Source organism: Echeneis naucrates, chromosome 7 (assembly GCF_900963305.1).
Source record: "Echeneis naucrates chromosome 7, fEcheNa1.1, whole genome shotgun sequence".
NCBI classification, from domain to species: Eukaryota; Metazoa; Chordata; class Actinopteri; order Carangiformes; family Echeneidae; genus Echeneis; species Echeneis naucrates.
The window spans coordinates 16,076,213-16,097,158 of record NC_042517.1 but is presented as its reverse complement, the minus strand read 5'-3'; the positions used below and the strand labels follow the sequence as shown (position 1 = coordinate 16,097,158).

The following is a 20,946-nucleotide window of genomic DNA, read 5'->3' as shown; positions in this document are numbered from 1 at the left end:
AAGAAACAGCTGAGACTCAGTAAAAATGGATGGGTATTATCCAAGTAAGTTACTTGTGAGTGTAATGAGATGCAGCCAACAATACCTGGGGTGCATGTCTTGGTAGTAAAGACGTTGATATTTGCAGAGGATGGAGTTGTTGAACAGCAGCCTGACTCATTGACTGCTGAGGAGGAAGTGCTCGGGTATGAATAGTTGAAGTAGGCTGGCTTAAATTCTGTCCATGGCCCTGCCCATCTTGTCCATGCTGCGAGATGCTTTGACATGCAGGAATATTCTACAGAACAACAAAAAGGAGGACAGAGGAAATTCAATATTGTAGAAGATTCCACTTTCGTCTGTCTGTTTGGAAATTTGCATTTCCTGCTCAAGCACCCGATCAGAATAGCTTACATTATTCACCCTGTCTCTATGCCTGGAATAAGACAGACTCTACTATTACTGTGCCCTACAAAACAGACACAGTAAGCCTGGGAGGGCTGGCAGATGCAGCAGCTAAAACCACTGTTATTGTTTTCATTACTGCTTCCATTATCTCTCTGTTGGCTGTTGTCCGAGGAAACTCTTGTTTATTGGGCTGTTCTGTTTTTTTCATTCACCTACTGTCCATCAGCACAGCTGCCTCCAATTCAGCTGCAACAAATCAAAACCAGGTACCATATTATGAGGAGGACCAAAACAACAGCACTGCCCTAAAACAAATTAAAATGTTTCAGTCCATAATTTTCTGTCCCTCCCACAGTGAGCCCTGGAGTGAAAGTGCATGGAGACAAAGGCATTCTACCTGAGTCAGGACAGCTGCGTTGCAAAGATAGGGTTGAAACTGATGAAAAATGAAAATAGGGCGAGGTCACAGAAGGGAAAACAAACAAATATTAGAAGCTGAGGCACTATATATGCCACCTCACTATAACCTACGACATCAACACTCACCTGCTGAACAATATGCGCAGGCTGGCTAGGGTGGGCAGAGGCTGGATGGCTTTGAGGACCCACTGCGTGGGTAACTTCTCCATAGGTCTGTGGTGCAGCAGTAGACTGTACAGGGTGGTACTGGCTTTGAGCCGGAGTAGTCAAATGCTGCAGAGCATTGGGGGTAGAATGTGCATAGCTCTCAGAGGCAGTGTCAGATAAACCTGCAGCAGGGTAACACGGATGTGCAGCTGCAGCCTGCACAACTGGAGTTGCAGTGAGATGGGGCTGAGAAGCTGGGGTATGAATCTGAGGGACTGTAGACTTGGACATACACTGGTTCTGCTGTGGAGCTGCTGCTTGAATTGATTTCTTGTTATGCTGCTGTAGAGTTGCAGTTTGCAACTCTTGCTGACCAGTGGGCTGAAGACTTTGAGATTGGTGGGTAGACTGTTGTGCTATTTGATGCTGAATGGGATGCACAGTATCTGGATTATGCTGGCGTTGACATTGAATATACGCCTGTCCAGCATTTTGTGTTTGTTGTACACTGGATTGAGTATTTTGCACTAAGGGCTGTTGGTGCTCTTGCCGAATGGGTGTCTCTTGGCTGTATAGTGCTGGTGAGGAAGAGCTCTGACCAGTCTGCTGACTTGGCAGTCTGACTGTAGCTTGGATGTGCTGCAGTGCACTGGGAGCTTGTGCAGGATGACACTGGGCTGAGGCTGCCAGAGTTGAGGCTACAGATACAAGTGGGTAGCTTTGTGCTGGCTGCTGCGCTGGCAAGTTGCCCATAGCTGTAGTCTGCTGCTGGACTGGAGTAGGATATCCTGATGTAGACTGAGCCTGTTGTTGGGGTGGAGCCACAAAGTTCTGACATGTTTGATGGCTTTGCAAAGGAAACCTTAAAGAGCTTGCTGCTGTTGTTTTCCGTTGTTGCTGGCCTGGTGCTTGGTGGCTCTGTGCAATATGTTGTGGAATAGCTGATGCTGACATACTTGATGATGACTGGGTCTGTTGCACATTCGAGGGTACATAGCTAGCAGAATTGCCTGCATGCTGGATGTTGACTAAACATAGACTAGCTGGATTTGGTGTTGCAACACTGGGCTGACCAACATACGGAGCAGAAGGATAGCTGTTGCCAGGCTGGAGGTACTGAAGTGGTGTGTGCATTGGTGTGCTGGAAGAAGGCAAGACCTGGATGGATGGTTGATTCTGCTGCCCTGCAGAACTGGTCTAAGGAACAAAAAAACAAGACAGGAATTGTAGTAAGACCATCTTAAGAGAATTTTTCATGTTGTGGATAAAAATCTTCCAAAGTGAATAACCATGACAATTGCATTAACTCATAACAGATACAAAATAATGATAGGATGAAGGATAAAAATAGTTAATGGAACATCTGTTTCAACAATTAGTGGGCAGCAATAGGTCTGCGCTAAAATAAGGGCACAAAGGAGAAGTAGCAGGTGACCAAGAGGAGACCCTTTCTTCAATCAAAGGCAGTCTGAGCAAGGCAAGCTCAGAAGAAATGCAGCTCTGGTATGGGGTGAGTAAAGCAAAAAGGAAAAAATATTAAAATCTAGGTCAGCTCTAGAAGGGATTGGTTAGGATTAATCAGAAAAGATTGCACTTGTTAGAGATTGTGTCATCGTCCTCTGATATAAGCAAGCTTGATGATTTCTAAGATGGTCACCCCTGGGGGCATATGCATAGCAAGACAGTAGACAGGAGATCAGACCAGCTCCATGCAGAATAATAATTGCTTCTTTTGGGGAAAAAAAAAAAAAAAAAAATCAGTTAAGAAGGTGTTGGTCCCATATGGGAATCAAAAATGACTTGGCTGCTATGACCTACCACTCCCACTGCCTCGGTAACTTGCTGCTCGCCAGCACAGAATCTATCCTTGCTGTCGTGGAAGGGTTCTTGGTCCCGACCTGAATTGTCACCCAAGACATGACTCTTCAGACTGCCATCTCCATCGCTACAGGGTTGTAGCAGTGAGGTTTGGATGTATGTGGTGTGACAAGGGGCTTTGCGGCTGATTATATTGAACAGGGACTTCTGCAGCAGTGAGAAATCAGAGCAATCACCAGAACCTTTCGGACGACCATACCCAGGAGTTGTCATTGTTCCACCAGAGGATGGTTGGTGTCTGAAGTCGCAAGGGCACTGCTGTGATGGCATAATAAGAGAAGGGCAGCGGTCTTCTCGTGACCTCAAAAGCAAAGAGAGGCATGCCTGGCAAATGTGGGATTTATTCATTGCAAGATGGTGGTTTTGATGGGAGGTAGTCAGAAGACTGCTCAGGTCAGAGTGTCTGCGCCCACCTGGCACAGGCAGTGTTAAGTTTTCACTGGTCTCTAATACTTCTCTGATGCTGGTGTCACTAAGGCGGCGATACTCAGAGAGTGAAGAGACAGGTGACACCTGCAGCACTGGTAGAGCACTCTGGGATGGCAAACCATCCTCAGCCTTTGAGTGAGGTTCAGATGGACTAAGTTCTAACTGGTCTGTTGGTACTGGGGGGCTGGGACTAGGTGACCTCTGAGACTGGCTGAGGGTATGATGTTGAGTAATGAGATTTGCCCTGTGACTGTCAGTAACAGGGGCACTTCCTCTTCGGGCTGCTGCTCCCAATCGACTCCTGAGCTCTGGGCTCAGTGTTGCACCCCATATTTCACCCTTTTCACAGGAGTGAGGCCGATCTGTCAGAGAAGGGCTACTGCTCTGCCACTGATTGAGCAGCAACCCCAAAGTGAAATATGGGTTATTCAATATGATCAGATCATAAAAAAGAAACAAACAAACAAAAACATGTTATATAATGTGATGAGAATGACAGATTTGTTTGCCACTAAAGGATAATGTGCATCTTTAAGATTGAGACATTCCTTTTAAGAGTGTGGAAGAAACAATTGTATTTAGTATGTTGTTAGGCCATGTGAGCATTGGCTTCTTTCAAAAGTTTGTGTATTTAATCTGATTATACATACAGTCCACGCAGATATGTATACTTTTGTTACAGACCTGCTGCGTTGCCATGGTAATAGGCTCCAACAGGGACTGATAGAGGACACTCCGCTGGCTGCTGTGGGAGTCTGAGTACACAGTGGAGCCCATGCCACTGTCAAGGGTGCTGTCTGCTGCAAAGATAAACAAATCACACACTCATAAGAAAAGTCAAATATTTATGTTTTTTGGTAGAGGAGAAGAGATTTTCTTACAAGTTACTGAGGTTGTACTAGTTGGTAAGTTACGCAGCCGGTTGCGCTGGTCTGCCTCTGGCTCTTCTGGTTCCAGCAAAGGGGGCTGTCCTACATGTGCAGCCCCGGCAGAGATGCCCAGAGATGGTGTCATCTGGGTCCTGTGTCCTCCTTCAACCTGATCCACTGCAGCAGACACTGTTCTCTCTCTTCTCCATTTGATCAGTGCCACACGGTCCCTGATCGACTTTCCCACAGTCTTAGCATCACTCTCGTGGAAAAAGCCAGACTCCACCTGACACATTAAAAAGGAAAGAGCATAACTTTCAGGATATTTTTAGCACTGAGCATGTAAGAGAAGAAAGGGTGCATTACAAATGGGAGTGTGTGAGGGAGCTAGAAAGACCAAGTAAAAGGAGGAATATGCAATCCATTTAACAGCGATTGGAGCAGTGGACACTATTCCCTTTGTCAACAGTGGGTTCATTATTTTCAACAGGACAGTGACATATGCAAATAACAAAGAAGAAAACAGTGTATAGAATACATAGTTGCACATGATATCTCCCAGGTTGCCTGTCTGGAGAGAAATTATTCAGTGTGTGTGAGGACTGGCGTGACATGGAAGCGTACTGGCCATACAATCTCATTGTGCTGTGGGTCCACATGTCTGCCTTCATCTCCATGGCAATTGTTACAGAAAAGCCTCTTTTTGTCTGGCATTGAAGCTTGATCAAGGCCAAAACAGAACACACCAAACAATGGAAAGACAGTAGACAAGAAAAAGGGGACGAGATATATGCAAGAAGGAGGAAACAAAAAGGAAGACACTGGTGAAAAGAAGTGATTAAACTAGGATAGCTGCCTTGTTTGTGCTATGCCTCTGCCAACCAGCCAATTTTAGGAGATATAGGAACATATTTTTTACAGCATTTAATAATGACCAGAAATAATTTTTACAAAACATTATGATGTCACAGTACAATTTTCCTTTGACCATTTGGATATAAAATGTCATCTCTTCATCTTTTGATCATATTAAACATTTGGGCCATACTGTGTCATAAATACAATATGTATTTATTATTGTTTCCCTTTCTATGTTCAAACATTTACAAGTGTATTTTACATTAAATTTAAGTATTTATCTGTTGAAAATCCATCAAGTGCCATATTGTCTTTACATCAAAAGTCAATTTCCAAGAATGAAATGTCAGTGAGAGTCATTCATTTGTGCAGCCATAGTGTTAAAAAATAGTGAAGAGCATTGATTAGTATATCAATGTATTTTCAGCATTCCAACAGAGATTTAATAATATACTAACTATGCTTACAAGACTGTGGTAACTGTCATATTTGAATGTCTTTCACAGTAGGAGCAAAACCTCACAACAGTAATAATTATATTTTACAGCTGGCATTAACTCAATTGCCTTTCTCTCATAATGCATTTAAGGAAACATTCATATCATTGTAAAATGTTTGATGAATGATATTAAAGGCTTGAGATCAGTGCCATCATAACCCCCACACAGAGAAAGATGTGTTTTATTTCCAGACCGGATTTTTACTGCGGAGTCTGTGAGCACCTTATCTCATGATCACTGGAGAAAACCATGTAAACAAAAGTAAAAAATAAAACTCAATCATTGTATTCCTGGAATAGCACAGTAAGTTATCACCATCGGTCTGCATTTGAGTGCATTCCTCACTGATGAGACATGACACTGCCTACAACAAAAACTTACTAAACCAAAGAACAGGCAAAGCACAGAAAACTTCATTAACGTCAATGGATTAACACTAACTTGTTTAAATTTACTGTTTACAAAAGATTTAAAAGGTTTAAACCGTGTCTAGATGATAAATGTCAATTTGTGGGTAAGCAGCAAAACAACAACGTAAAATAATGGAATAAGTCACTGGAAGCCAAATCCTCTCAAACTTTTATATGTCAGAATAATTAGTCACTCACCATTTCTTGTGCCACGACTTCAGGCACCTCCTTTTCCAGGTCAAAAGTGAACTCGATGGCGCCACTCTCTTTGTACTTCCCTTTTAACTTCTTGTGGTCTTCCACCCACAGTTTTAGGGCTATTGAAGCCTTTTTCCCATCATCCTCTTCAGCCAGTTCTACTCTCACGCCAGTGTCCTCAGCAAAGAAAGCATGGTTCAACAAATCCTTGATGGTGTACCTGGGAGAAGGAACTGGGAAACTCAGATTCTGGTACCAATTGGTACTACAAACACTGCAGCCGCTCATCTGTGATACTGAGGATTTATTGAGCTGTGGTATACAAATTCTTGTGTATTAATAGTGAAAGCATATTTCTGCCGAGTCTACTACAATTAGACATCAGTGGTCTCACATTACCTATGCTGCAAGGACAAAGTCCCTCACTGAATTCAAGCCATGCTTTGGTAATAAAAAGTCTGTGGAAGCTAATTGTGGATGATTTCTCCTCTGTGCACAAACCTATTACATAACCAAACAGGACTGAAAGACACCCTGCAGATATGGTTGGAGACTGCAGTGCCACTGAGAGCCCAACTGTCAGTAACACTCCAATGAAGCAGGGGAGGTGAGACAAGGCACGAAAGATGACAGGGCACCTTGTAGGCCCTGTGGGATGGATGCTGGACAGTCATCAAGACATCCACTCACCGCTCCTCTTTCTTTTGGCAGATACATTCCCCAATAATCTCCTTAATTTCAGGATCCATGACCTTGTTGTAACTGGCTGGCTTTACTCCCTGGGGAAGAGGCAAGATAAACAAAATGCTGAAAAGGATGCCATCTAAATGAGAAACAACAAAGGGAAAACAACGGAAAGAGCATGGGGAAGTTCTTGTGATACTCCACCCCAAATCTTGTTGAAAGTTAAATGTCACACACTCACACCCTGCCTTGGAAGAGCACAGCAGCTGCGGTCAGTTTTAATCCAAGTTAGCAAGCCCCCCCCCCCCCCCAAAAAAAAAAAAAAACAAAAAAAAACAAAAAAAAACACAGAAGCATCCATAGAAATGTCTCAACCAACTCCTGCAGCGTTGAGAATTGTCATGTGGTATCTCAGACATGTTCACTTAACTGGAGCTCAAGCCCCATTTCAATTCTTAGATACATCCCCATTATGAATTCATTCAATGAATGTTGATTTGATTTCATTGGTCAGAAACAGCAGGTGTCTCCAGTCTGCTCTGGTTGCTGAATGTTGCTTTGTTTAGACACTATAATTAGAGCACAGCTGGCCTCGCAATGATTGTTCCTCCTCGCATTATACTGAGCATATGGATGGAAAATAATCATGTGGATCATGAATTTTGATAAAAAATTCTGCTCAGCCTAATTTAAATAGCATGTCCCTCTATTACAGAATACCACTTTTAAAATAGTAGAATTATTTCATCACACTATATTTGATTTAGTTCAGTACGCTGACCTACCAAACTATCTTTCTACCTCTGAAATAATCTTTATGCATCATCCACATTAATATTCGTACCAATTATGCAGCTACATACTGTATGTATTCAGGGAATAGCATAAAGCTATCAGGTTTTCTCTTTGATCAATCTCCTATTAATATTCTGCAGTGCTCCCTGCAGGGCAGTCTGATATGCATATGGAAACAATGCAGAAACAGTTTCCAGAGCCCTCTGCATTGATGCTGCCGAACTATTAATGTGGGCAGAGGCCTTCAGATCTTTAAGAGCAGGTGAAAGAGTCATCTCTGAGATTCCATTGCTGCCAAGTCTCAAGGGTAGAAAATCAATACTTTTCATCAAATCAGGATCTCTATCATGACTTCAGACACCCACTAATCTAAAAACAGTTTACAATACGCTTTGTAACAGAGGCAGGCTGGTTGAAATGGAATGCCTTTAGGCTCTATCTAAAAAACTAAGGAGATTTGGACTCCCTCTGTGAGCCCATATGGCCCAATAAATTCTTTAACCAAGAAATTCAAGGCTGAGAACGCATAAGCTTGCAAGTTCTATTTTAGAAGAGAGAAACATAAACATGCTTATATACTTAAGATTGAGGAACATATTCATAACCATTTTACAAATAATATATATAGACTACATAGGAATAAATTCATAACTTATTATATTAAATGGTGCAGACAATATCTGCTCAGTTAACACATAATTAGTGCACCTCTAGTGCCTTCTAGAACAAGAGTCAAATGCTTGAAATTTATAGTGAATTTCTCCCCACCTACCTAATTTCTGAACCAAGTTGCAAAATTGTATATGGCTGCACTCACACTTGTGACTTTGCGGTAAATCTGAGCAGCATTCTGGCACTCGGAGTAGGGATATTCAGAGGTAGCCATTTCTAGCATGCACATGCCAAAGGCATAGACATCCACAGCCTCATCATAGTGCTCCTCATACATCTCTGGAGCCATGAACTCAGGGGTACCTGAAGAGAGAACAGCCAATGAATACATCATTTACTGTTTGCTGTGACTGTAGAGAGTTATATTTCAAAATCTCTCACCTATGACACTTTTAGCAAAGGAAGCTGCTTTGAGTGTTGCAAGTCCTAAATCCCCAATTTTGACTGATCCTGTAGGCCCAGTGATAAAAATATTATCACATTTGAGGTCCCTATGGATGATGGGTGGGGTCCTGGTGTGGAGAAAGTGGAGGCCTTTCAGAATCTGTCTGCACCAGCTCCTCAACACCTTGGGCTTCATTACTTTGAAACGCTTTAGATAGCTGTTGGAGAATGAGAGGAAAGCAAGTTACCTTAAAAATATTTGAATAACAAAATATATTTATGGTATATGAATACAGAAACTATAGTAACAATATAGCAATTTCACTTTCACTTCAGCAGTTTCCCGCACTATATTTGCCTTCATGAAGTACTCACGTTTTTAAGGTCCCTGATGTCATGAGTTCTGTTACTAGAACAATGCACTTTTTCCCTTTCAAGGGCGACTCCCAAAAGTCATAGAAACGAACAATGTTGGGATGTTGAAGACCTTTCAACATTTCTGCCTCCTCCTTAAATCGCTGACGCTCCACTTTTGACAGCTTACGATCCTAGAGGAAAGATGACAGACATAGCAGACATTAATAATTAATCATTATTAATTTATTAATTCATTAATCTTCTATCACTTATCCGTTTCCAGGTGGAGAGAATTCCAGCTCACATTGGGCAAGGGCAGGGTACACCTGCCAGTTCATCAAAGGACCAATACAGAGGCAGAGACAAACAGCCACTCACACCTACAGACAATTTAGACCGAAACATTCATGTCTTTGGATGTTGGGAGGAAACTGGAGTATCGAGAAGAAAGCCATGCAAGCACGGGGAGAACATACGAACTGCACACAGAAAGGCCCTAAGCCAGGAACTGAACACAGGCCAGGGGTTCAGTTCTTATTGTGGGGCAACAACGCTAACCACTATGCCGACATGCTGCTGAAAATATTATTTTCAAATTATAACCTTAGATTCTAATTATATAATTGGAATGCATTTGCTTCACAAGAACCACCAGATTGAAGAAGCCAGCACCTTGGACACACTTCCTCACCCATTTTAAATGTGCTCATCCAGTGTGTTTTAGTATGAGGGAAAGGCAGTGAGTAAGAGAAAGGATGTGTCAGTCTTGTTGTATAGCCACACATAAATCTCTGTTTAAACCATATTATATCAAAGATGATTACAGTCTGCACTTTTTACATCCGGGATGAATTTAGATCAGTAGCTTCTTTCAGCATAGACAAGGATTGGTTTATATATTTTAGCTGTACATGACATTTACAGTAAACATGTAATTTAAGTTTGATGCTTTTCATTTGTCACCCTTGCTGATTAGTTTTAATTGAACTGGAAGCAAAGATGCTGAACAACACTGAAGCTAAGGCAGCTCCATGGGGAGAATGAACCCACACATTATCATGGTCACAGCCACGACACACTGCGGCTAAAGGTTACATGCCATTGATCTCTTCCATCTTTTTCACTTGCACACTTACTCTCTTTCTCACTATCTTTTGCTGGCCACCCCCTCCCCCCATATCTGCAATCCGTCTCCCTCTCTGCACCACTAACACCAACCACTCCCTTCTCCATCACCAAACATCCCACGCAAACACTTGGAAATACATCTTCTATAACCACTCTCTCTCCTGTTCTCTGAAAGGCTGAGCTCACACGTTGATCTAGGTTGCAGGAATGGTTTCTACTCTGATTCCCTTCTTTAGAACCACCACAACTGCAACTTACATAATAGACACACGACGCATGCAGTGCTGAGCTTGGACTAAAAACATGACCCCACCCCTTATAGAGACAGACATTACAGATGCTGGAATGCAATGAACACGACCTAGCGAGATCGAATTTATTTCATTATTCAAATACAGTAAACACCCAGTGAGAAGAAACTGAAAAAAAAAGAAAAGAAAAGTCTCCCTGAATTAACCTGAAAATCATCAATGAAGCAAGAGGTGCTGTGATGTAATGTGTTGAAGAGTGGCGTAATGGGATGATAAGCATTGCATGTCTGTGTGTGCATGTGTGTGTGTGTGCTAAATGTGCAGGGGACAAATGTGTGGGGATTTTCACCACACTCCTCTGAAGTCCCATGAATAATTCAGCTCTGCAGAGAACCCTTTTTATGAGGCAAACTGAGCAATGGATGGCTGGGGCCAGGGCCGCCCAGGTTGGGCTGGGCTATCTCAGTGCTTTTTGCTGCACGGGGGCAGCACATGGACTGAAGTCTACCTTAAACAGAGGTCTAAAAAGAGAGAGTGAGCAATGAAAGACAGCCAAATGCTAAATTTAACCCCTGAGCATTGCGGTTTTTGTGCCTTTAGGCAATATTTTCCTCTCATTTCAATATCTTCCCACTTCCTCTCATCATTTTTAATTCTCATCTTCAGGAAACCTGCAGTTTTTCCCAAACAACCGCCCAAACCCCCACCACAGAGTCCCCTAAGCCCTACACAGCCTCCCTCCCCACCACCTATATTTTTTGCTCTGAGCAGACACTTGGGCTTCTGCATAATTCAAAAGCCACATGTAGGCACAGAGGTGCTGTGCACAGCATGGGAAGACACAGACAGATACATTTGCACACAGAGATGCTAGAGGAATGTCACTCCCAAGACATACAAACATACACATCAGACAAAGCATATCACTGAAACATCAGTATACGAGACTTGTTCATTGCTTCATAGCTATTGTGAGGATGTGCGCTCTGAACAAGCGAGACTCATTATTGCTTTATACATGAAATCAGAGCAATGCTGCAAACAGAAGCATCAGTGTCTTGGGTTTATTTATGTTTTCAGAATCTTATCAAGCCCTTTTTGACAACCTGCTTAAAGAAAAGGCTCAGGTTTCTACAGCAGTGTGTTGAGCTGCCCAGGCGAGGTCACACACACACACACACACACACACACACAAACACACACAAAGCCATACTGGGCAGCAGGGACAGAAAAATAGATTGTGACACAAGCAGGAAGCAATCTATAAAGCAGTGCTCCACTCTGCTCCCACCCACTGCATCTGTGTACCAAACTCTATTACTTCCACAGCTCTGGTAGCTCATACAGCAACAGGGGCATATAAGAACAGAGGGCCTCTGGAGGGTCCAGGATATAGATTAAAGTATTAGTCCTGGGAACTGGCATAGGCAGTATGTAATTGCAAAACTGTGTGTTGTAATCAAGTCCCTAGCCTGATCACATCTTTTTACTGTATACTGTCCATTTAGCAAGAAAATATCCTTAGTGTGGACAGATGGATATCAGCTCAATTACTTTAGCTAAGGATCTATGGGGTCAATACAAGAAGCATGCAGGAGGTATACCTCCTTGTTATACTTCCTCTACATGCAACAATGTATAATGTGACTGCATTAGCAGAAACTATACAGTCAGTATGCACTGGTAGATGTTATCACTCCGTCAAGTCCTGGCAGAGTGAATATTTTGTTTATCAGTATGATTCCTTGACAAGTCTTGTCAAGTAACAACATTTATCTGGAGCCTTGATAAACTACATATTTGTAGTCGTTCTAGCAAAAGTACAACCAACTCGACTGCTATACCACTGAATATTAAAATTGATGATACATAAATACCTTATATTTGGGATAAGTGATTGATATGGCCCGTTTTATAGGCAAAATGTGTTCTTTGATGTAGAAAATAACAATCAACTTTGCTTATTCACCTATTGATCTTTCGCAGAGAATGGAAAACTTAGGTCATGCACCACAAATCTGTCAACCTGCTCCTTCAAGTGAAATTATTTCAGCAAGATCCTGTTTTCCAACATATATAGCTATTAAGGTATGTTGACAGCTGTGAAAACATATCAAAAGGATTTACCCCAAAAACAGAAGTTAAAAAAAAAACAACAACAATGCAGTGCATAGGCACAACTGTGTGTGGACAGGTAAGTCAAACAGGTAAATCACTATTTCCGACTACAATTGCATTTGTTTTAACAAAAAAAGTAGCTTGGTGCTACATAGATTGAGGTTGCTAATGTAGGATGAATATCTACGACTGATTAACAACAGATTAACAAATAAAACTCATTTTAAAAAAATTTGACTACTTCTTGCCAAATGACTTAAACGTTTAATAAATGGCTTTGAATTTCAATGTATTGCTAAGCTTTTTCCATTAATAGATATTCATACATGTGTATTAAGGTTCACATTTTCAGGATTTCCAAAAAAAAATCTCCCACACCTGGGGATCAACAAAAAATATATAAGACTGGTTCATTCGTTTTATTCTCAGAATACTTATCGCTTTATTAAACAATATCCTTTAATTTTTTTATGTTTTGTAATATACAAAAAAAAAGTGTTACAGAAGAGATTCCTTTCAATATAGCGGTTCTTAGACATTGGCCTGCATCTAAATCATCATCTCAATAGTAAAGATTAAAAAAAAAAAAAAGGTGGAAAAATGGACACCATCCAGTTCGTCTTGTGTAGTGCCCCTTTTTATCTGTGCTCCCGTTGACACAAAGTTTTTACTTAATATCAAAATCTCTATGATCCGTCAACCAGTGAGCTCCATAACCAGGGGACTAAATGAATAAGGAAACCAACAGGTTTAAGCATTACTTGTAATTATGGCAGCTAAAGTGCAGACAATATTAGATTGGTCTTTCTCCACAAGCTTTGTGTTCTAATTACAATTTCCTCTTTCCTCATTTATTTGGCCTCATCTTGATCCTTTGTTAAAAAGAACAGATTAGCAAAATTCAGAGTTAGTAACAACAGTGTGACAGAGATTTACATTTAAAATTGACAACAACTTCTACTAAAAGATAACTCCACCTGGGCTGTTGAAAACACGGTAACATTTATAGATATACCTGAACAAACTCATTAGATTTAACATTGCATGTAATTCCAACATGAATGCTACAATCAACCCTGAAAGAGAGCCCTTGGAATGTGTGATGAAACTGTCCTCACAATTATTTCAACTAAAATTAGTCAAGACAAGCATAGAAAAATGTTCACACACACACACACACACACACACACACACACACACACACACACACACACACACACACACACCACACACACACACACACACACACACACACACACACACACACACACACACACACACACACACACACACACGAACAATGGGCTATAAATATAGGACTCAAACGTTTCAATGAAGGCTTTAGTTCAGTAGGAATGTTAATAATAATGCATCATTGATCCATGCAGGATATTTCTGTTCAGTGCAGGCCACAATGCCAAAGAAAACCTCGCCTACAGCCGTGTCTTATTCAAAGCTAATTTAGACAATTCAACAATGTGGCTATCTGTGCTCATGGCAAATGAACCCTGGTTGCCACGTTGGAGACAGTATGCTAATTTACTTTGTCACCCTGCCACCCTCTGCATCCATCTCTTATAATAGACAGTCAATGCAGTGCTCCAGCTGCTGTGAGAAAAGACGCTGAAGGTTGAGCCATGAGCCAGCAGACTGCCTGTAGCTGAACTGTGTCCCATCAGTCATGACTGCAGGCTTTGGCCTGAAACTGTACCATCATCTCTGTTTCAGTGTTAATCTACCATGCAGCCACCTAGCGACAACGCTGTGCCAACTGGCACACTGGCACTCATGGTAGCACAGCATAACATTTTAAAGCTGAGGAGGGGAGAACAAGAACATATGCATCTCTCTCCCACCCCTGTCAAGGAAGAGTCTTAAATACAGGAACAATTTGACAAACCATTGATATACTGTGATATTAAGACATCAGCTCTAGTACAAATCAGTCTATGACCAAATGATTACTCTCGTCTCTGCATGTACTGGGCGTGAGTAAAAAGGAATTAAGGAAAGGTTTTAGGAGGAGATGTATGACAGACACCACCACAGCCCAACAGTGTTATTTAACTGTATATAATGATAAAACAAATTTCCAAAACAAAGCATTGTGCCACTGCTGTGTGTTAACATGAGTATGAGTGTATCTTATTGTGACCACGAGTTAGCCAATGTGGATTAAATCACACTGACCTCATGTAAACCTCTTTCCTGTCAGACAAAATACGCAGGCTGAAAAGCAAATAGTTCTATGACACAGTGACAAAGAAACAAAAAATGCTGATTACATATTTGTCTCCCAAAAAGATTCATACTGCTTATGCAATGGCCATGACAACTGTCAAATGATCACATCTTTGTTTAGCATCTGACTAACAGTGGCCAACTCTGATATCAATATTTGAGTTTTATGAATGAAGAATGAAGTATCCATAAATATCCAGCAATGTTATTTTTTTATTTTTTCTTTACACACAGTTCATAACACAGTTAAATTGGATTCCCTGAATTTGCAGAGGCATTATGACAGAGATATGCAAGGAGGCGTAGGCTATTTAATGGTTGAACTTCATAATTCCAGAAATAATAAGACAAAGACATATTTCTGAATTCCAATCGTTACAGAATTTCTTTTTTTTTTTTTTAAGAAATTGCCCCAAACAAAAAGGCTTTTGCAGCAATTTCTTTTCACATAGCTACCAATATAATTCAGCGGTTAATGAATAAAAAAGGAAAACAGTAATCAAAACAGATTCAACATAATTTACATGGCATTCCTTTTCAGGATAGCTGATACTCTCCTACTTGAAATTGTTGGCCTACTGGCCATTTATTCTAGTGATAACATTTTAATATTTATCTTATTGTAATCAACAAGGTTTTATACTGGATAAGAGGCAGCAGCTAGTGTGTCCAGCAGAACCTGAGACATGACAGCTGGTGGTGACATCTTCAAAACACACTCTCGCACAGACACCAAACGTTCATGCTTAATGGAAACACACAGACATAAGGCAGATTGTTAAAACCATAGCAGCTACAAATAGCTGTGGTACTATGATAACCAGGGTGGCAATTTCTCCCATCTGTTCTGAACTTGGATAAATATTCACAAATCTTCTCAAAGACTATGTAAATGACTAAAGTCTAATGAGGCCAGCATTAATGTATGCAAGCCAGAAAGTGTGCACTTGGAAGGTGAGTGGTCTTCTTGTACTGACCCTTTCCTCAAATCACTAGTGATGAGTGTTGGACCTAAAATGATGCAGAGAACTGTTGAGTGCCAGTCAGTGATGCCCTGACCTGAACAGTGCAACATTGCCAACACCAGCTCACTGCCCCAACTGACCATTTTATCATCCGCTGCAGTGTGCGGGCACAGAGCCAGAGAGACAGCCTTGATTCAGCATAATACCCTGAACCAGACTAAACATTGAACATGCAAAGCCAAGGCAAGGCCTTTCGCTGCATGGGAAATTCAAAAGCAGCCTTGTTTCCATGACACCTTTACCAAAACACGTTCAGGTCAGACACGCCAAAGCCAATTTCAATGTGCACAGGGGAGGTACGAGAACATCAGAAGAGTGGTCCTTGCTTGGCTTGGGTATCCACTGAGGGTCACCGCCGTAATGTCTGAGTCACCAGGGCAGAGCTGACAGACTGGCCATTTTCATTGGCCCAACACCTGTGAGGGGGCTCAGAGGGGGAGAAATGCATGTCCATCCTGCTGTGTCCTTCCCACAGGGGGCCACCCAGACGCTTAGTGCTGGGGGTGCAGTCTGCATGGACACTTTCAGCAGGAAGGCCCAATGACAGAGGTGGGACAGGTGATCCGGGTGGATGGCCCGCCAGCACCCCTCCCCCAATCAAGAGATACGTACAGTGCTCCGGTAAAGACCGAGAGGGTAAACACTGGGCACTTGTGGATTCGGGCTGTGAACAGTCCCTGATACACAAGAATCTGGTCCAGCCCAGGGCTAGGGCTAGATACAGTGGTGGGGGTGGTGCTCATCACCATCCTGTGGCTGGTCACATGGGGTATAATGTGGATAATGGCCTGACTCTCTGCCCAGGCATCTGGGGTGGGATGTGCACCACCAGTGTGCGGCTTGCTCAGAATGCCAGCTGGTGAACCCATCATTGATACCCAGAGCGCCTTTGCGCCCATTTGTGTTAATGGTGGTCCCACTTGAGTCTATCGCTATGGACCTCATCGGGCCATTTCACCAAAATGCACACCAATATCCCTTTGTGCTGTTTACACAAAGAGAGTGTGTAATCTATTAAGAACAGTGTGGGAGGTACCCCAGGCCTCCACGGGATTGCAGATTTACCACAGCAATTCAGCTGAAAAGATTCCTCGAAAATGATCAAGGATTTTTTTTTTGCCTCAAGGAATCAATTAATTTTTACAGAGCACAACGCCCGGACGTCACGCACACAAAGGAAGGAGAGGGCAGAAGTGTTCGGTTTTAGCAGTGGAAAGCTAAATGAGCAACCTATAAACTAGCCAACTCTGACTGCCCGGTCTTCAAGGCTGATGTGAAGCTGACGGCGCCTCTCATCTTACTGCCTGTGTCCACTTCTCTCATCTTAAAAGCAAAATTTTTCTGTTCGGCGGCTTATAAAAACGTAGATCAGGGTTCTTTACCCTGTTAGTAGATCACCCTACCACACAGCAGCTTTTGGGCATTTGTTTGTGTTTGCTGGCACACAGAGAGTGAAAAGTGACACCTTCACACAATACAAAGTCAATGGAGAGCTCCTGATTGTTTCCCCTCCGGTGTGGGTGGAGTGAAATGTCTGTCTTTTTTTCATGTCTATTTATAATTTCTCTTTCACTAAACAAAAACATGTTTTATGCAAGTACTTGATTAATTGATTGAATTTTCTGTAGAATACTTGACTAGTAAAATATTCGATAGCAACAGCCCTTCAAAGCAATTTGTGACTTGGCCGGGCAACTCCACGGAGGTAGTCTGTGGGGCAGAGCAGACCAACACTCTGAGAGCAGGGGAGTGGTGTTGCAGCCTGTCACAGGTGAACCTCATTTAGGTCACATTACCAATCATGCACTCTCTAGATATAGTAGGAATCAGGGCCAAGGAGGGGAGTGGAGGAAGCACACAAGCAGACTGAAATCTATCATCAGAGACAGATGATCACAAAACCGCAACAGCAGCACTTTTGAGTTGGATTTCTTTCTGTGGCTACGGCCAAGCTTCCACAATAAAAGTTTGTGAAACTGAACACCTATTTCTGGTTGTGCTGTCAAGGGGAACCCACTGAGGACCAAATCTTGTTAGTTTTCCTTTGAAAAAAGGTAAAATGGTGGAAACAGAGGTAAGATTTACAGTATCATTAATATATAAGCCCTCATATACTGAAGACATCAACTTCCATCCCTAACAATATGCATCTCCAAAATTACTATGCAAGTTTAAATCAGCAACTCTGTGGCACGGTTCAATGCAAGGAACATAGTTTTCAGTATTTTTTGGAGGGTTATGCAGAATTCTTAACATACAACTCATGAGGCCACACCTTTGGTACCACTGTTGCCTCATTAGGGCCTATCATAATGTCAGGGAGAAATCATGAAACCAACATGCATAATAAAAGAAAAATAAACAAATTATACATAATATACACACAGTCCTCACAATTTCAGCAGCAGTGGTGCTTAAGCTAGACTATTCAAAACACAGTAAGACAAATAAGGGCTTTTCTGTCAACTGTCTGTTAGAAGTGTTAGAAGTTTATCATCATAGTGAGTAACACTATGCACTAAATGATACCATTTGCGTTAACTTATTACATAAATAGCTTAGTGATGCAGAGGTCAAATTGAGTGTGCCCAAAAAGTAAACCTTGTCTTCATACCACAGAGCCTAAGCAGGAGGCTTAAACAGGAGACAGAATCACAACACAATCATTCATACAAAAAAAAAAAAAATCTTTTAAATTCCAAAAGGGATTAGCAGTCCTAATGAGCTGTTGTGACACTTCCTATGGCTGGACAAAGGCAACAGAGGACAAAGCCTATTTGACTAAATCTTCATCAGTTCAAGGTTACACTGCAGGAGTGTGGGTGTGCTACAGGTGTATCTATCTTTTAGTTACTCACTAAAAACTGGTATGATCAAAGAAAAAACAAAAAACTACAGCATGCAAAATTTCACAAGAGTACCACGGCATAAACTTGACAGCCATTTTGATAATAAATTAATGGTATAGACCCCTACGAGTGCAACGTCAGAAATGCATGCAGCTTGGGGTCAGAAAACCACTGAACATCACTTTGCGTAAGCTCTAACAGGACAGCTAAATGCTTAAGGGACATTCCGTTGGTCTAATTTCACTAAACACACAATAAATAGAAAATATTTGTGCTGTTTTGGTTACTATTCTGTCAAGTTTCTCTTAAAAAGAAAATAAATAAAATTAGGGCTTTCCTGGATTCTGACTGGGCGAAGTCACTGTCAATCAAAATCCTACCCAATCGGAATTTTGATGGGTGTTGGCGGCAAGTTACTTGATAGCAGCAAGTTGCTAGCAACAACGTTTGGCTGGCTATCCCAGAGTTGATGTCCATCACAAAGCAATGCCTTGTTGTAGCTTAGTTGGCTGTGACAATAGAACCAGCAGTGGTTTTAAGTTTTTCAGGTTACCTGCAGGATCTCACCCATTCCCAAAAAAATAAATAAATAAATAAATAAAAAAAATAGATGCTGTCTGTGGCTCCAAACATTGAGAAGACTGGAATGATGCTACTGCAGTCAAAGAGGCTTGTGTTTGTAGTGCTCACTTTATCTCAGGTAAATTATCATTTATTAACCCTTTCCGTTAGATTATGTTGAAAAGCCTGGGTTTCATAGAAAATTGTTTGTAAATGCTTATGAAGCATATGCTGCCTAAAGGTATTTTGTGGTGAACGTAGGTAGCTGGCTTGTAATTATCTGTCAGCTAGCGCTCTCGTTGACAGCTAAACGTGTTAGCTAACTAAGTAAACAAATGTTTCCTTTTTAGGTATTACTCGCAAGCTGTGACCCCAAGCTGTGCGCACATTCTTAGGCTCAGAATGTTTGTATACAATGAAGGAGACTATAAGTCATCAATCTATCATTTTATTTTGAGAAAGAATGACCTAACACAGACAAAAAAAGATTTTCTGGTCATTTAGTTTAATTGTTTTCTAATATATAATGTGACACACAGACTAAAGTCTTTATTGAGAAAAATTGCAGTCACATGCATTGAAAATAAAAAGTAAACACGAACCCCCTTACTTTTTTTTTTCCTGACTCTCCTCTTTCTGCTTTTCCCTGTTCAGGGTCACCACACCATGACTGATTTGGCCAAGGTTTTTACACCGGCTGTCTTTCCCGTCGCTCCCCTCCCCATTTATCTGGGCTTGGGAGTGGCAAACACTCTGTCTGTGGCTGGGGTTTGAACCTGGGGCCTCGCAAGATATGCAGCTCTACTACTGAGTAACGTCCCTGGGACATACACACATCCTCACAAAATTACAAAATTCCAGCAATTTTAACAGGAATAAATGTGAATAATGCTCACAAATGTGAGCGTGGAAACACTGATGGCATTTAAAAAAACAAAAAAAACAAAAAAAAAACACTATGCCTGACCCCGCATCATCCTCAACAAGGATGGACTGTGACAGTGAAAAGGAAGAGTCAGATGTTGATGAGGGGAACATGGAGGATGTTGAAGCCTAGGATGGGCCATGTTCATTTTATTCTTTTGCATGACTCTCTGCTGATGACAAAACAAAATGTTTATGATTATCTTTGGATGTGATACAGTTTATTTAAAACTATCCAAAATTTCCAGTTAGTTCCCATGGAAATTTACTAATTTGGATTATTTTTCAAATAGAAATTTACCATAAATCTTTCACCCCCTTTAAATCCTAGTCCTCACCAAAACAGATTATACAGAACTTCCATTTACATCTTAAAAGTACAGGCTGTCGCCTTTAAAGTCCCAAAACGACACACCTGATAATCAACAGTCATTGGGATATTGCATTACACTGGGAAGTCCTTATTGGCCAAACACCATCTGTTTCAGCTCTTTTCTGCAAAACAGACACTTTTATACTTGCATATATGCTCTTTAACTTTAATAGATGGGAAGAGCATCTCCCTTTTTCATAGACCAATTCATGAATGACTTCAAAAGTATTTGTTCAAATATCCTTTGTTAATATGAAGATGTACACTCTCTAACCACTTTATTAGGCACATCTATGCCATTCAGAAAAACAGCTCTGCCACATACTCTAAATGTAAAAGGCTTCTAAGAGGAAAAGTTTTGTTGTCAAAACTATGAGGTGTTTTACAGGACTTCACATTAACTACTGTGGTTGTTATTTAAACTAACACTGTGCAAAGATTTTGGTGTCCAAGATCTAAATCCCCTTACCTAGCATTGCACCTGAAAG

At 41.4% G+C, this 20,946-nt stretch overlaps 1 protein-coding gene across 8 annotated transcripts in view; it reads right to left on the bottom strand.

The window, feature by feature from the left end:
* Positions 1-20,946, bottom strand: part of LOC115045926 (serine/threonine-protein kinase WNK2) — a 41,275-nt gene that overhangs the window by 14,907 nt on the left and 5,422 nt on the right. For 5 of the 8 annotated variants that reach the window (XM_029505907.1, XM_029505905.1, XM_029505910.1 and 2 more), the window contains exons 3-13: positions 9,007-9,179; positions 8,629-8,849; positions 8,393-8,550; positions 6,787-6,875; positions 6,097-6,316; positions 4,143-4,416; positions 3,946-4,061; positions 2,773-3,651; positions 934-2,151; positions 785-823; positions 86-277 (exon numbers count right to left, since the gene is read on the bottom strand). In XM_029505907.1, the coding sequence (XP_029361767.1) occupies positions 86-277; positions 785-823; positions 934-2,151; positions 2,773-3,651; positions 3,946-4,061; positions 4,143-4,416; positions 6,097-6,316; positions 6,787-6,875; positions 8,393-8,550; positions 8,629-8,849; positions 9,007-9,179 (3,579 nt within the window). Of the gene's footprint in view, positions 1-85; positions 278-784; positions 824-933; positions 2,152-2,772; positions 3,652-3,945; positions 4,062-4,142; positions 4,417-6,096; positions 6,317-6,786; positions 6,876-8,347; positions 8,551-8,628; positions 8,850-9,006; positions 9,180-20,946 lie in introns of those variants that run through there. The other 3 variants (XM_029505906.1, XM_029505909.1, XM_029505912.1) reach the window with 3 other exon arrangements.